The sequence below is a fragment of the Saccopteryx leptura genome, chromosome 1, assembly GCF_036850995.1.
Source record: "Saccopteryx leptura isolate mSacLep1 chromosome 1, mSacLep1_pri_phased_curated, whole genome shotgun sequence".
Classification (NCBI taxonomy): Eukaryota; Metazoa; Chordata; class Mammalia; order Chiroptera; family Emballonuridae; genus Saccopteryx; species Saccopteryx leptura.
In genome coordinates, this window is record NC_089503.1 from 189,781,067 (window position 1) to 189,794,455 (window position 13,389).

At 38.5% G+C, this 13,389-nt stretch overlaps 1 protein-coding gene across 1 annotated transcript in view; it reads right to left on the reverse strand.

Moving 5' to 3' along the window:
• The window catches only part of LOC136388187 (ryanodine receptor 2-like), a 195,594-nt gene that overhangs the window by 76,527 nt on the left and 105,678 nt on the right, over positions 1 to 13,389 (reverse strand). Inside the window, 1 exon segment of the mRNA XM_066360153.1 lies at positions 12,103 to 12,176. Within this exon segment, the coding sequence (XP_066216250.1) occupies positions 12,103 to 12,176 (74 nt within the window).

The window sequence follows — 13,389 nt, forward strand, 5'->3', positions numbered from 1 at the left end:
AGATAACTGCTCTGAAAAATGGAAAACACACTAGGAATACACTAGATGTCTAAATAGATGTCTTCTGTGAGTTGTGGATATGATAAATAATCTATGAATTTCATGAGGTGCAACTTTATAAATTAAGGCAACAACCTGATATCAGTGCATAAAATGAATCCCTAGTTTAAGTCCCGACAGTAAAAATACAAGCAAACACTAAGTGAAATGAGTGAGCGATGTCCCACTGCTAAAAGTTCAAGTTCACGTGAGCTGCGGGGAGGGGCACCCCTTTGCTTTCCATTGTAAGTGCGGGTTCTTCTCTCCTGTAACCTTCACCCTTTCGGCTCTCATGACTCTAACTGACACCCTGACTGTCCTTCATCCATTCCCTACACAGCACCTGCCAGAACGCCTGGCCTTCAGACCTGGACACCACCTCACATGGGCAGCATGTGACAACAGTGGTGAGCAATCAACCATACAGACTGATTCCTTTATTGGAAATCATGAAAAGTGTCCTCTCGGGAATTCCCTACACCCTGTCATCAAGCATGACTAATGCAGAGCTCCCAGAGGCAATGAAGGAAATCACACTGGTCTCTCTCCTGGGGGACAGACGACCAGTCAGTTTTCGAGTTTTGCTGAGAAATGAGGCATCTGTAAGGTTGGGGGTTCCACCAGAAGCATGTCTGAGCACTGGATGTTAGAATTTAATTCCAGGTGGCTCATCACAGTACACAAAGTATCACTTAAGTAATACTAACGTAATGGCTGTCCACAGCCTCAGAAAGAAATCACAAATTCCTGGGCAGGGCATCACCTCAAACCATCTACCCACCTCGCATGCATCCATTTCCTCCAGCACACTGGGTGAGTCACTGCTCCCTGCCATGGTGTGTACCTCAAACTGCGTGTGGCTCTTCCCTTCCGCTGGAAGGCCTTTCTCTGCCTCCCTCATTGACCAGGTGAACGTCCACCTCCAGATACCGCTACATCTGCTGTGACACATCCTGTACCCTAGGCTTACAACTAGGTAGTGCAACTCAGCTCACACACACGGAGCATGGTTGTGAAGGGATCTGGCTACACGTTGTGTGCACAGTGCTGAGCTCATAAAGACCTCTGCTCAGGATAGCAGCCAGCACCCCACTGCCTCTCAAACAGAAGTGCCTGCCATGGACTTTCCCTGAAGACATGTTGATCCACAGGAATGCACGTGTGGTCACAGGACTGCCCTTGAGAAAGGCCTGGCAGGACCTGGCCCCGGAGACAGCCAGGGAGGAAAGAAGCTCTAAAATAGTGACAAAATCTAATGAGCCAATACTTAAGACTGCTTGAAGTATCCTTTAGATAAATGAATTAAAAATGAATGCTTTTTGCTTCAACTTCATATAAACTTGATGACATCGCTACAAATACACCAGTAAGAACCTATGCAACACATGATCAGATACGATGCAAATTAGGAAGGCTAATTGGTAGCTGATGTTTTACACACAGTTTATGGAAATCAAACAACTTCTGAGGAATCAGATCTGCTTCAATATTCTGTTTGGCTGAACAAAAATGAAATGGAGCACCTCCTACTCCCTTCCAGGGAGCCTGAGAGAAGGAAGAGCCCTCGTTCAAGCTCACAATGACTTAGTGATGAGGTTAAATGTTTCTGAGGAAAAACAAATGAAAAATCCAAGGGTGGAATGAAATTTTAAATATCCATAGAGGATTTTGGCTTTGAATGCTATTATACATGAAAAGAAAACACATATGACTAAAAAATACAGAGAACAGAATGCTGATCACATTACCAAACACACTTGCTAAAGAACCTTTTTTTAAAAAAGGAGCTGCCTTTTATTGGTTTGCTCCTTATTTTGTTGTTAGCTTCATGAGTAGTCTTGAGAGTGACCGTTTTTTTTAGTGCATTTTTCCTTTTATAGAGCTTTTTAACAAGTAGATTATTCAATTTCTACTGTTCTGCATCCTGTTATTTCTAAAATGTATATACCAAGATTCTTTTTTTTAATAAATTTATTTTTTTAATGGGGCGACATCAATAAATCAGGATACATATATTCAAAGATAACATGTCCAGGTTATCCTGTCATTTAATTATGTTGCATACCCATCACCCAAAGTCAGATTGTCCTCTGTCACCTTCTATCTAGTTTTCTTTGTGCCCCTCCCAGTCCCCCTTTCCCTCTCCCTCTCCCCCATCCCACAGTAATCACCACACTCTTATCAATGTCTCTTAGTTTCACTTTTATGTCCCACCTACGTATGGAATAATGCAGTTCCTGTTTTTTTCTTGATTTACTTATTTCACTTCATATAATGTTATCAAGATCGCACCATTTTGCTGTAAATGATCCGATGTCATCATTTCTTATGGCTGAGTAGTATTCCATAGTGTATATGTGCCACATCTTCTTTATCCAGTCATCTATTCACGGGCTTTTTGGTTGTTTCCATGTCCTGGCCACTGTGAACAATGCTGCAATGAACATGGGGCTGCATGTATCTTTACGTATCAATGTTTCTGAGTTTTGGGGGTATATACCCAGTAGAGGGATTGCTGGGTCATAAATTAATTCTATTTTCAGTTTTTTGAGGAACCACCATACTTTCTTCCATAATGGTTGTACTACTTTACATTCCCACCAACAGTGGATGAGGGTTCCTTTTTCTCCACAGCCTCTCCAACATTTGCTATTACCTGTCTTGTTAATAATAGCTAATCTAACAGGTGTGAGGTGGTATCTCATTGCAGTTTTGATTTGCATTTCCCTAATAACTAAAGAAGATGAGCATCTTTTCATATATCTGTTGGCCATTTGTATTTCTTCCTGGGAGAAGTGTCTGTTCATGTCCTCTTCCCATTTTTTTATTGGATTGTTTGTTTGTTGTTGAGTTTTATGAGTTCTTTGTATATTTTGGATATTAGGCATTTATCTGAGCTTTTGTTTGAAAATGTCATTTCCCATTTAGTTGGCTATCTGTTTATTTTGTTATCAGTTTCTCTTGCTGAGCAAAAACTTCTTAGTCTGATATAGTCCCATTCATTAAATTTTGCCTTCACTTCTCTTGCCTTTGGAGTCAAATTCATAAAATGCTCTTTAAAACTCAGGTCCATGAGTTTAGTACCTATGTCTTTTTCTATGTACTTTATTGTTTCAGATCTTATGTTTAGATCTTTGATCCATTTTGAGTTAATTTTAGTACAGGGGGACAAACTGTAGTCCAGTTTCATTCTTTTGCATGTGGCTTTCCAGTTTTCGCAGCACCATTTATTGAAGAGGCTTTCTTTTCTTTATTGTGTGTTCTTGGCCCCTATATCAAAAATTATTTGACTATATATATGTGGTTTTATTTCTGGGTTTTCTATTCTGTTCCATTGCTCTGACTGCCTATTTTTCACTCAAAACAGCAATACCATGCTGTTTTGATGGTCGTGGCCCTATAATATAGTTTGAAGTCAGGTATTGTAATGCCCCCAGCTTCATTCTTTTTCTTTAGGATTGCTTTGGCTATTCGGGGGTTTTTATAGTTCCATATAAATCTGATGATATTTTGCTCCATTTCTTTAAAAAATGACATTGGAATTTTGATGAGAATTGCATTAAATTTGTATATTGCTTTGGGTAATATGGCCATCTTGATTATATTTATTCTTCCTAACCAAGAACAAGGAATATTCTTCCATCTCATTATATCTTTTTCAATTTCCCATAACAATGGTTTATAGTTTGCATTATATAAGACCTTTACATTCTTTGTTATGTTTATTCCTAAGTATTTATTTTTTTTGGTGCAATCGTGAAGGGGATGATTCTTTTGAGTTCGTTCTCAAATGTTTCATTGTTGGCATATAGAAAGGCTATTGACTTCTGTATGTTAATTTTGTATCCTGTGACCTTACTGTATTGGCTTATTGTTTCTAGTAGTCTTTTTGTGGATTCTTTGGGGTTTTCGATGTATAGGATCATATCATCTGCAAAATGATACCTTTACTTCTTCTTTTCCGATACGGATGCCTTTTATTTCTTTGTCTTGTCTGATTGCTCTGGCTAGACCCTCTAGTACCACATTAAGTAAGAGTGGAGAGAGTGGACAACCTTGTCTTCTTCCTGATTTAAGGGGAAAAGCCTTCAGTTTTGTGCCATTTAATATGATGTTAGTTGATGGTTTATCATATATGGCCTTTACCATGTTGAGCTATTTCGCTTCTATACCCATTTTGTTGAGGGTCTTAAACATAAAATTGTGTTGTATTTTATCGAAAGCCTTTTCTGCCTCTATTGATAAGATCATGTGGTTTTTGTTCTTTGTTTTGTTGATATGGTGTATTACGTCAACCGTTTTACGTATGCTGAACCATCCTTGAGATTCTGGGATGAATCCCACTTGATCATCATGTATTATTTTTTTAATATGTTGTTGTATTTGATTTGCTAATATTTTGTTTAGTATTTTAGCATCTGTATTCATTAGAGATATTGGTCTGTAGTTTTCTCTTTTTGTGCCATCCTTGCCTGGTTTTGGTATGAGGTTTATCTTGGCCTCATAAAATGTGTTTGGAAGTATTGCTTCTTCTTCAATTTTTTGGAAGACTTTCAGTAGAATAGGAACCAAGTCTTCTTTGAATGTTTTATAAAATTCACTGGTATAGCCGTCAGGGCCTGGACTTTTATATTTGGGGAGGTTTTTAAAGGTGTTTTCTATTTCTTCTCTACTAATAGGTCTGTTTAGGCTTTCTGTTTCTTCTTAACTCAGTCTAGGAAAGTTGTATTGTTCTAGGAATTTATCCATTTCTTCTAGGTTGTTGAATTTAGTGGCATATAATTTTTCATAGTATTCTACAATATTTCTTTGTATGTCCACAGTGTCCGTGGTGATTTCTCCTCTTTCATTTTGGATTTTGTTTATATGAGTTCTTTCTCTTTTTTCCTTGGTAAGTCTTGCCAAGGCTTTGTCAATTTTGTTGATCTTTTCAAAGAACCAGCTCCTTGTTCTATTAATTTTCTCTATAGTTTTTCTGTTCTCTATTTCATTTATTTCTGCTCTGTTTTTTATTATCTCCTTTCTTTGGCTGGTTTTGGGTTTTCTTTGTTCTTCTTTTTCTAGTTCCTTAAGGTGTGAAGTTAAGTGGTTCACTTGGGCTCTCTGTTGTTTGTTCATATATGCCTGAAGTGATATGAACTTCCCCTTATCACTACTTTTCCTGCATCCCATAGATTCTGATATGTTGTACTGTCATTTTCATTTGTCTGTATATATCTTTTGATCTCTGCACTTATTTCTTCTTTGACCCATTCATTTTTTAAAAGTATGTTGTTTAGTTTCCACATTTTTGTGGGGTTTTTTTCCTCTTTTTTGCAGTTGAATTCTAGTTTCAAGGCTTTATGATCAGAATATATGCTTGGTACAACTTCGATTTTTTTGAATTTGCTGATGTTGTTTTTTTGGCCCAACATATGGTCAATTCTTGAGAAAGATCCATGTACACTGGAGAAAAATTGTATACTCAGTCACTTTGGGATGAAATGTCCTGTAGATGTCTATCATATCCAGGTGCTCTAGTGTTTTGTTTAAGGCCACTATGTCTTTGTTGATTCTCTGTTTGGATGACCAATCAAGAGCCGTCAGCAGTGTATTGAGGTCCCCAAATATGATTGTATTTTTGTCAGTTTTTGTTTTAAGATCAATAAGTAGCTGTCTTATATATTTTGGTGCTCCTTGGTTTGGTGCATATATATTAAGAATTGTTATGTCTTCTTGATTCAGTGTCCCCTTAGCCATTATGAAATGGCCATTTTTGTCTCTGAGTACTTTAGCTCTCTTGTAGTCAGCATTATCAGATATGAGTATTGCTATGCCTGCTTTTTTTTGGATGTTATTTGCTTGGAGTATTGTTTTCCAGTCTTTCACTTTGAGTTTGTTTTTATCCTTGTTACTTAGATGAGTTTCTTGTAGGCAGCATACAGTTGGATTTTTTTTAAGCCATTCAGCTACTCTGTGCCTTTTTATTGGTCAGTTTAATCCATTTACATTTAGTGTAATTATTGACACTTGTGAGTTCCCTATTGCCATTTTATAGATTTCTTTCTGTTAGTTTTGTGTCTTGTTTGATCCTTCTCTTTCATGTTTCCATCTTTTGTTTTTATTTGGTTTTATTCTATACATCTTTCCTCTGTTGCTATCTTTTTAAATCATGTGCTTCTTTGTTGGTTTTTTCAATGGTGGTTACCTTTAAGTAATGAAAAGGGTTCCTACCCTGTTCATTGTAGTGCACTATTTTGTGAGTACTTTTGCACTCCATCGTCCTTTGCTATTGTTAATCTCCATCCTCTCCCCCCCCCCTTTCTTTTTGTTGTTGTCACAGTTTAAATTTGGTTTTATTGTGTTCTTGGAGCTTTTACTTGTGGTTTTGTTTTGTTTTGTTTTTTTGTTCTTTGTATCTGATTGGAGAACCCCCTTTAGTAATTCCTTGAGCAGGGGTTTTCTGATGATAAATTCCCTCATCTTTTCTGTATCTGTGAATGTTTTTATTTCTCCTTCATATTTGAAGTTTACCTTTGATGGATATAGTATTCGTGGCTGAAAGTTCCTCTCTTTTAGGACTTTAAATATTGTGGTCCACTCTCTTCTAGCTTGTAGAGTTTCTGTTGAGAACTCGGATGATAATCTAATGGGCCTTCCTTTATATGTTGTATTCTTCTTTTCCCTGGTACCTTGAGAATTTTTTCTTTGCCGTTGGTTTGTTCCATTTTTATTATGATGTGCCTTGGAGTAGGTGTGTTGGGGTTAAGAAAACTCGGAGTTCTGTTTGATTCTTGAATTTGAGGCTTTAGTTCTTTCCACAGGCTTGGGAAATTATCATCTATTATCTGTTTGAATATGTTCTCCATTCCATTTTCTCTCTCTTCTCCCTCTGATATACCTATTATTCTTATGTTATTCTTTTTGATGGAGTCAGATAATTCTTGTAGGGCTATCTCATTTTTTTTTTGACTCTCTTTCTTCTTCTCTCTTTGTGCCTCAAGTTGCTTGTCTTCTATTTCACTAATCCTCTCTTCTATCTGACCTGTTCTATTAGCTAAGCTTGTTACCTCGTTTTTCAGCTCATGAATTGAGTTTTTCATCTCTGTTTGATTTGTTTTTATAGTTTCAATTTCCTTGGAAATATATTCTTTGTGTTCATTGAGTTGTTTTCTGAGCTCCCTAAATTACCTTTCTGTGTTTTCTTGTATATCTCTGAGTATTTTTAGAATTTCTATTTTAAATTTTGTGTCTTTTAACTCCAAGGTTTCCAATATATTAAATTTTTTCTCCATAGATTTTTTCCTCATCTATCTGTGTTACCTCTCTTTCTTTTGTATCCATGATATTTGATTTTCTCTCCTTAATGGCATCTGAGGGTGGTTTTGTTGATAGTATTAACAATATTTAATAAAGAATAAAGAGTTAAAAATAAAAAATAAAAAATTTTTAAAAAAAATTAATAAAGAAAAATAAAATAAAATAAAAATTAAAAAAAGGGAAATTATTCACCCCCCCCCCTTTTTTTTCCTCTCCTCTCCTTTTCCCTCTTTCTTGAGAAAATCTTTTGGTGAACTGTGAATTATATTGTACTAAATAGAACAAACAATGACTGTAATGGAAGGCCTGAATTGGGGAGAAGTAATAAAGGGGCAAAAAAAAAAAAAAAAAAGAAAAAAAGAGAAAAAAGGGGGGTATGGACCCACAAATAAGGAAAAAATTTGGGTCAAGAATAAAATGACTTGCTTTTAGCTGTTGGTTGACTAAGAGTTATGATGAGAGGAATAAGAGGGAAACAGCAAAATGGGGGGACAAATTAAAAAATTACTATTGTATTTAGTGGAACAAGAACTAGATAAAATGGTGAGCCAGGGATGCGAGCACTGCTAGTGAGTTTAAAAGGTGAAGTAAAAACCCCCCAAAATGCCACAAACAAAAGTTTGAGTCCCAGATAAGATAATTTGTTTGTTATTGAGGTTTGAATGAGAGGAGACATAAAGGAGAAAAAAAGAAACTAATATAGAGAGAGAAAAGAAAGAGAGAGAGAGAAAAAAAGAGGATACCACTAAAAGAAGAAAAAAGAAAAAAGAGGAGAGGGAGAGAGAGAGAGAGTTAAGGGTTTTGGAGTGCAACCCTCATAGAGAGAAAGGAAGAGGAAAGAAAAGATAATGGGAGATATAACACTTATGGGTAGTGTAGTTCAAGGAGAGGTGAGAGTAAGACTGGCAGAGAGTTAAACGACCAAATTGGAGGAGGAAAAAAAAAAATCAAGAATGAAGATAAGAGAAACAAACGATCAAATATAATAAAATGGGATAGGTTATAAAGTCTGCGGATTATTCTTGATTTTGAGAGGTTATCTTCTTGCTTTTTCTTTTCTCTCCCTCTTCCTGGTCGGTGACTCTGTACCCCGGGTTCTGCCCCTTTGGCATGCTCAGGTAGAGGTTTGCAGTTGATAAGTCTCTATGGCAATGTCATGTATTGTGCTTCAGTCTCGTTAGCAGTCTAGGCTTATTAGCATTTATAGGCTCCGACAGTGAGAGATTCTGTGTTCCCGGAGCCTCTCTCCTAGTCTTTCTTCCTCAATTAGTAGCCTGATAATCCAGCTATGGGGTTGATGCTGCCTCTGCCTGGATAGTAAGAGGCTCAAAGAGTTGGCAACTCTCCACTCTATTCCCACTCAGCACAGGGCTCTGGATAAGGCTCAGTCAGTCAGAGGTGCTAGCATAATCTGGCAGGGCTTCCGCCCACTCAAAAACCTCTGGCTCTGCCACTCTGTCCGGAAACATTGGTGGGCACCCACTCCCGGGGCACTTGGAGGAAACTCTCACTCACTATCTGTGCACAGACCAGGATATCAGGCCAGCAGTCTCACACTCTGAGTGAAACCCCCACCCGCACGAAATAGTTCCAGCATTGGAATTGGCTCTCGCTCCCTCCCTGTGTGCAGCTTTTTCAGGGCACTGTGGCAACCTGGAGATTCTGCTTTTGGCCCTCACAGTGGTCCCTGACTCTTCCCTTCTGTGGGATAACACAGCCACCCACTTCTGAGGTGTTCGGAGGAATCTCTTGCGCACTCTCCGTGCGTGCCGACCAGGATATCAAGATGGCCACCTCACAGTTTGAGTGAAACCCCCGCCCACACGGAAAAGTTCCAGTGTTGGAATTGGCTCTCGCTCCCTCCCTGTGCGCAGCTTTTTCAGGGTGCTGAGGCGGCCCAGAGATTCCACTTTCGGCCCACACAAAGGCCTCTGACTCTGCCTCTCTGTGGGATAACACGGGCGCCCACTCCCAGGGCTTTCGGAGGAATCTCTCGCCCACTATCTGCGTGCACCGACCAGGAGATCGGGGAAAATGGCTGCCCCACTTGTCTTTCTTTGTCTGGATTTGGTGCGAGTGTTAGCTTGTATTGACCGGGTTGCCACAGGCACAGTTTTTCTTCGGCTTGGATCTCCATGCCACAGCCTGTTTCAGCCATTTGTGCCATGGCCTGGATCTTTTCGCCCCCTTTGCCTGCCTCAGTTTCTATACTCTCAGTTCCCAGTGAAAGCAGCCCTATTTAGGTTAGTCAGGAAGGTGGAGCATTTCTTACTCCCTATTTCCTTCGGGGTTTGATTATATATTTAGCCAATTTTTCACTCAACCATACCTTCAGGTATATTGCGAAACATCTAGAGGCTCCAAGGATAGGTTTTTCTGTTTCTGGTTGAAGATCTTGTTGAGTTTTGGGGGAGATATATCGGTATCACTTCCTACCACGCCATTACTCTGACGTCATCTCTGAGATTCTCTTTTTTATTCCTCTTTCTGTGGAAGAGAAATAACAGGATTTTATTCCCTCTTTCCTTTTATTCCCATAAAGTTCAAAAGTTATTTTAAAATTTCCACAATAATTGCAAAAATTGGCAACAGATTGGGATCTTTGAAGGGAGCAGTAAAGACTAGGTAAAGGCACAAAAAAAGTATTTCCAGTGCTCTTCCTCAGCATAGTCATAAAGCCACAGGGCGTCCTGGACAGGAAGGCCACTGACACTGCACACCAGGGTACACTGCTGTCACCACGGTCACAAACGCTAGGCCTACCCACATTTTCTTAGTGAAAGAAACAGAACATAAACCCCAAAACATCATTTAAATGCTTGTTGCTCCTTCAGGTCTAGTGTGTTATTAACTGCATATCTTTACAGAAAGAGGAATAAAAAAGAGAATCTCGGTATATACATTTTAAAAATAACAGGATGCAGAACAGTAGAAATTGAATAATCTACTTGTTAAAAAGCTCTATAAAAGAAAAAATGCACTAAAAAAAACGGTCACTCTCAAGACTATTCATGAAGCTAACAACAAAATAAGGAGCAAACCAATAAAAGGCAGCTCCTTTTTAATAATTGTCACACTCGTGGGCGATGGTGGGGTGGGGGTGGGGGGAAGGACAGTGCATTTACAGTGGCCGAAAGAAAAGGAAATGAGGAAAAGGGAAAGCTGAGATACTGTTTTTATTTTGCTGTTTGTAAGAAGATAAAATAGAAAACATGCTCACCAGTTTGGGCAGTTATTTTGGTGCATATGTTGAAAAAGCCTAGGCATCAAACCAATCTCATATAGAGAGGCATGTGATTCTCATGTCAGAAGGACCACACCCACCCGGCTGTTTCTGATTTGGGGCCATAAACATTATTCCCAACCACCTCTAACTGACAACAGATAGGAAACCCAGTCAATTAAACCTGGATGGCCACCTAGTGGGAAATGCTAAGAATGATTCCTGAAATTGGGTTCAGAGCATTTAGAACATTATAGTTAATAACTTCAAGGAAAAACGGAAGATTTCCAAATCCAAGGTCAGGGAGTCAGACTTTGAACAGAGTCCCTTCATTTTTAGGCTCTCTACAACTGGAAAATGCCCCACCTGAGGGTGAGAGAGGCAGGCAGGCAACGGGCCTGAGACTGGCTCGGAGCTCTCCAGATGGGGCCCACAGACCAGGTGCTGTGACTGTAGACGCAGACACAAAGCATTTTCCTCAGATTCATTCTCAGAAAACTTAAGGAAGCGACTGCTGCTGAATATTCCTGACAGAAGTAATACAACTAAGTGGCAGCAGAACTAATGTTTGGTGATGGGACCTACACATTCATCTGCCTAGCAGAAAATTATATCACACGGGAACACCCAATGTGAGCAGCAGTATCAGAATGTGTCTAAATGGTCACTTCTAAAACACAGCAAGAAATATGCGCTAATTATTTTTCTTATAGTGAGAACTAAACATACAGAGAGCAATTCATCAATTCTAAATTATTTCAGAAAGGCAAACAGACTACAAATGGCAGATGGGAGGAAATTTATTTTTTGTAGCAAGATTAGTTTTAAGAAGATGCAATGTTTCAAAACTAACATGCTGATATGACAACTGCAAACCCGACCAAACAAAAACAGATTAAAACCTAGAGCCTTACTAAAACTAAATTAATTTAAAAATCAAACACAAATGAATAAAAACAAAATCAAACAAAAATGTTGAAGATTTTTTCTTAATAAATACTAAAACAAATGTGCAACAACAGTTGTTTTTGCTTTAACAGCACTGTGTGCTAGTTTTTCTAGTTTATATACATGCATCAATTTACGAGAGAAAAACTAAGATTACGTGAGTCATTTTTGTGCACATGTAAATTATGGGATCCAAGTTAGCTAAACTAACATTATTCTCATGTCTTCCATCAAAGCATTTGGTTTTGCAAACACAACCCGTCTCTGAGATACAGGATGACCGTGCTGACAGAGAGCGGACAGTGAACAGTGGTGTGTTGGAGAGTCTGAAAGCCTGTTTGCTGATGCCATGCTCTCTGATTTGACTCAACCACAAGTGAGGTTGCTGACAGGAAGTAGGAGCAATAGGAGGTAATGACCTCCATGGATGGGTTTGGGTGTGACCTGCGTGAGTTCCAGTTAGGAGCTTTTAAGTGAACCACATAAGCATTTTCTCCATTTCAAGGTAACCTGGTACCTCTCTGTATTGAAAAGGTAACTGATAGCTGGCTCACTTCAGGAAAGAAGGAGGAAATCAATTAAGTATTCAATACCTGATCCTTCCTCTGTCACCATCCCAAGTCCTTCAGCTTTGTTCTGTCGCTCAAACGCATTTAGGTTGAGGACACTACAATAACAGGAAGAAACACTCTCAGAGAACTCAGAGAAGATTGTCTTTCTTCAGGAGAGCAAATGTCTAAAAGCCATATGTCTTGTAATGTGAAGTGAACCAAATGCTAACACCCCATGGAAACATGCCCAAGTTCAATGCCACCCAGCCATGTTGCCTATTGGTGGTGCGTGTCTCCCCAGGGCCCACGCTGAAATGACTCATGACAAAGTCAAACATGAGGGAGCAGTGGGTTTGAACTTCAGGAGGACATTATGAAGTTGGTTGACATACCAAAATATAATTATAATAAGCATGTCTTTACAGGTGTAATAGCTTATTACATTAAAGTGCGTGTCAGGTGCCTTAGACAAATGCTGTCTAAATGATTTAAATGCTGTAAAAATAGAAAGTAATTATCATAAATTTCTTGGTCAAGGACCATCTGTTTAGAAAAAATGAGAAATGGTCTATAAGCTCCCAAATAAAACAAAATAGAGTTTTCTTTTTTCCCTTTTAAAAATCCTACATTCATAGTCAAGAATGCAGGATGCACATTAAATCTCCAAGGTCCATGTTTAAGCACAGGGAGGACTATTTTAACAGGTTATTAACACTAAGTTAGCAATTAAGATGTTACTAATAGGTAACAAGACAGAAAATAAGACAATAACTTTTGCCTGCCTATAAAGTGTGTTTAATCATTAAAAGTTCTTCTGTTTTAGCAGCTTAGATAAGGGCTTAATATCCAAAATATACCAAGAACTCATAAAACTCAACAACAAACAAACAAACAATCCAATAAAAAAATGGGAAGAGGACATGAACAGACACTTCTCCCAGGAAGAAATACAAATGGCCAACAGATATATGAAAAGATGCTCATCTTCTTTAGTTATTAGAGAAATGCAAATCAAAACTGCAATGAGATACCACCTCACACCTGTTAGATTAGCTATTATTAACAAGACAGGTAATAGCAAATGTTGGAGAGGCTGTGGAGAAAAAGGAACCCTCATCCACTGTTGGTGGGAATGTAAAGTAGTACAACCATTATGGAAGAAAGTATGGTGGTTCCTCAAAAAACTGAAAATAGAATTAATTTATGACCCAGCAATCCCTCTACTGGGTATATACCCCCAAAACTCAGAAACATTGATACGTAAAGATACATGCAGCCCCATGTTCATTGCAGCATTGTTCACAGTGGCCAGGACATGGAAACAACCAA